Source organism: Bubalus bubalis, chromosome 14 (genome assembly GCF_019923935.1).
Source record: "Bubalus bubalis isolate 160015118507 breed Murrah chromosome 14, NDDB_SH_1, whole genome shotgun sequence".
NCBI classification, from domain to species: Eukaryota; Metazoa; Chordata; class Mammalia; order Artiodactyla; family Bovidae; genus Bubalus; species Bubalus bubalis.
The window spans coordinates 45201927-45205567 of NC_059170.1; the positions used below are offsets into that span (position 1 = coordinate 45201927).

Below are 3641 nucleotides of genomic sequence, written 5' to 3' on the forward strand. Positions count from 1 at the left end.
CTGCCCCATGGACTGTAGCCCACCAGGCTCCTCTGTCCATGGGATTCTCCAGTCAAGAATACTGGAGTGGGTAGCCATTCCCTTCTCCAAAGGATCTTCCCAACCCAGGGATCAAACTTGGGACTTCTGCACTGCAGGCAGATTCTTTACTGTCTGAGCCACCAGGAGAGTTCACCCTTTTAGAACACTGCAACCCTGTGTTAAAGTCTCCTCAAAGAGCCAGGCTGCCAACTGGAATGCAGAAATGCAAAGTGATGGTCATCACTTCTTTCCCAAAGACCAGACTCCAAACAAAATGAAAGTTCCAGGAACTCAATCACTGAAGCATTTAAACCCAGCTGTCTAAACCACCTGTGTCTCTACCTAGGGCTTTCACCCTAGCGTATTATGACATAAATCTAAGGAAAGAAAAAGACAAAGATTTTAGGTGATACACTGCAACTCTCTTTACTGCTCTAGAACCCTCGCTCCAAATTAACACATCAGCAGGAACATTAATCAAACTTGAATAGGAAGAATTTGAGTAAAAATATTGAATACTTTTTGTTTTAATCTTCAGCTTAAGCATGATTGCTGCTTGACCTTATAATTGGAGAGAAGGTCTGCTCATTTTCCTGATATTTCGGCAGGCTTACCACTTAGCCCAGTCCTTGAAAACTCTCTCCAGCTTCTGGCCAAGCAGAACTTTGCCACTCACTTTGAACTTGCCGGCAAGGAAAGCCTTCTGAGGGTTCATTTTGCCCAAAATCAACTCCATGAAGACAGGCTCAGGGATTGTGAAGACGGTGTCCGCTGGGAGCCTGGCAGGTCCTAGATACGTGTCCCCAGAGCCATTCTTCAGATCAATGGTCCACTGGTGGACAGTCTTCCCATCTTTGGTGATGTCCAGCTGGAAGATGGCATTGACTTTCTTCACCAGCTGGTCCCCCACTTCTTTGACGTGCTGGCTGATGTCCTCAAACACTGGGACGGTCTGGAATTCCGACAGCGAGAGAGGGTGTGGCACAGCAGGTTCCCGACCTGGACCCAGTTCCTTGAACTGGCCTGCCTGCGGCCCATCCCCTGCCTTGATCTTGAGCTGATGGTCAATTCTCTTCCACATCCTACTGCACTGGTCCTCCTAACCTTGCCAACTGGTGTGTGAGCAGCTGCGGCCAGGTTAATATCCACAAGGTCCGATTGTGACATCAAAGGCAAGGCCAAGCGGGGACTCAGGCTGCGTGTGTGTACCACAGTCTCATTGGCTGAACGGGTGCTAAACATGTGACATGGGGTTAGGGCTCAGCCAGGTCATTGTGACACAGATCCACACCACCACTCCCCTAAACCACAAGGTCCCACAAGCCCAGCCCAGAAAGGTCTGGACCCCGGGCTGGGATAAAGGAAACTGGCCCGCAGAAGGTTCTCTGGTGACATGAGCTCTGTCTTTTCAACAGCCCTAACTGAGAGAGCACTCATTCTGATTCTTACAAAAGCAGATGATCCTTAAGGTCCAGATACTGGTGCTTCAACTACCTACTGGGGAGTGGGAAAAACTGTTAGAACAAAACAGCTGGTGGAGGAGGGCTCAGCACCAGGGCTTGCACTGGAAGCTTCCAGAAGCAGAGTGAGAGGGGAAAAAGGAAAGAAACAAATATCCCTGAGGTCGGCAGAAGACGCTGCTGGTCTCACAGGATAACTGCAGACACTATCACAGCCCTCGCTCCGAGCCACACCACCGCTGTAGGCACTGCACATGTACTTTATCAACACACTTAACTCTCCATATACCTGTCTGAGGTGGTACTGGTACAATCCTCATTTTACAGATGAGGAAGCTGAGGCAAGAAGTGAAGTGACTTTCCAAAGCCACCCAATGAGTCATAGGGCAGCCAGGTTTAAACAGAGGGAGAAAGACTTCAGAGCCCACTTGGGGTCTGCCTGATGCTTCCTCATGATGAGGTTGAGGGCTTGGGCAGGAATGCCACTGCAGGGATCTTATGCCTTCGCCGTGCATCCTATCAGGGGGTCTATGGTGCCAGGATGTCCCCCCACAGTGATGCTGACCTTGATTCCTTGGTTAAGGTGGCGTCACTGGATGATGGGCAGCTCCCTGCAGAGTTACTGCTTCTCCCTTTGTAATGAATAAGTGTCTTGTGGAAGATGATACTTTGAGACTCTGCAAATACCCTGTTTTGTATCACACTCCAGCCCACTCCTGTCTGCCCCCATCCCTGACCCACTGGTGTGATGTGTGTTAAATGCCCATCACTCCTTTTAGATTTAACGACTGGAATTCTGCTGGAAGAATGAGCTTTCCCCCATTTTTTTTACCTGTGCAATCATTTATTTATCCCAATATGGATTCATGGATACTGCTTTATTCTTATCATCTGTTATGATGATTATTTATTTTCTCACTCAGCTTGTCCCAGATTGGGTCATTGGGAGCTCTGGCCAGGTGGGTACTTGTGTCCTTTCCCCACCATGGTGTTCTTAAATGTAAGTGAAGCTGGTAGGGAGTTGCTGGAAGCTCTTTTCTCTCTGGGAGGAATTCAGAAAGTACAAAAGTTTTCAGTACATTTTCTTTGGTACTTGATGGATGAGCTGGTATTATTAACATGGAGCAGTTAAACAAAATCCAATGGGCTCCAAAACCAAGTCTTTCCCCTGAGGCCACCAAGTATGCAACTAATACATTAAGAGTTTAAAATGAAGAGGATGGATTGCCCCAGTAAGCTCGCTGGGAACAGTCAATGGACAACTGAGCCCCATGCCCACCATGCCTGATTTTCCTAAAGGATGGGTTGTCCCTTCTGAACTATTCAGATAGGTCCCCAACAGGGCTGCCATTCCTGCCTCAGCATGTCAGAGGAGAATACAGTTTCACAGCCCATACATATCCCTCCATGAGTTCCTATCTTTTAGAGGAGGATATTTCTACTATCGGGCTTCTCAGGTGGCTCAGTGGTAAGGAATCCACCTGCCAAGCAGGAGACTTGAGTTCAATCCCTGAGTCAGGAAGATCTGCTGAAGAAGGAAGTGACAACCCACTTTAGTATTCTTGCTTGGGAAATCCCATGGACAGAGGAGCCTGGCGGGCTATAGTCCATGGGGTCACAAAAGAGTCAGACACGACTTATGGACTAAACAACAATAATAAGTACTGGCAAAGGTGTGGGAAAAGAAGCCTCCTACACTGTTGGTGGGAATGTAAAGTGGTGCAGACATGGTGGAAAACAGTATAGTTTCCCTAAAAAACTAAAAATAGATCTACCATATAGTCCCGCAATCTCACTCTCCGGCATATATCCAGAAAAGATGAAACCTCTAACTGAAAAGATATATTCACCCAATGTTCACTGCAGCACTGTTTACAGTAGCCAAGACATGTGTTAAGTTGCTTCAGTCGTATCCAACTCTGTGCGACCCCATGGACTATAACCGGCCAGGCTCCTCTGTCCATGGGATTCTCCAGGCAAGAATAATGGAGTGGGGTGCCATGCTTCCCTGGCGGCTCAGATGGTGAAGAATCTCCCTGCAATGCAGGAGACCAGGGTTCGATCCCTGGTCGTATGAAGACATGGAAGTAACCTGAACATCCACTGACAGATGAATGGATAAAGAAGTCTGTATAATCTCCAAATTCACATGCTGGAACA

At 47.8% G+C, this 3641-nt stretch overlaps 1 protein-coding gene across 1 annotated transcript; it reads right to left on the minus strand.

The window, feature by feature from the left end:
* Positions 1-431: 431 nt before the first annotated feature.
* Positions 432-3430, minus strand: SCP2D1 (SCP2 sterol binding domain containing 1). Its single transcript, XM_006077250.4, has one exon. It carries the CDS (start codon positions 1100-1102, stop codon positions 632-634), a length of 471 nt encoding a protein of 156 aa, XP_006077312.1. The 5' UTR covers positions 1103-3430; the 3' UTR covers positions 432-631.
* Between the last annotated feature and the right edge of the window lie 211 nt (positions 3431-3641).

Bases quoted from the DNA above. Each gene is read 5' to 3' on its own strand.
- SCP2D1 (XM_006077250.4), bottom strand. From the start codon at position 1,102: ATGTGGAAGAGAATTGACCATCAGCTCAAGATCAAGGCAGGGGATGGG.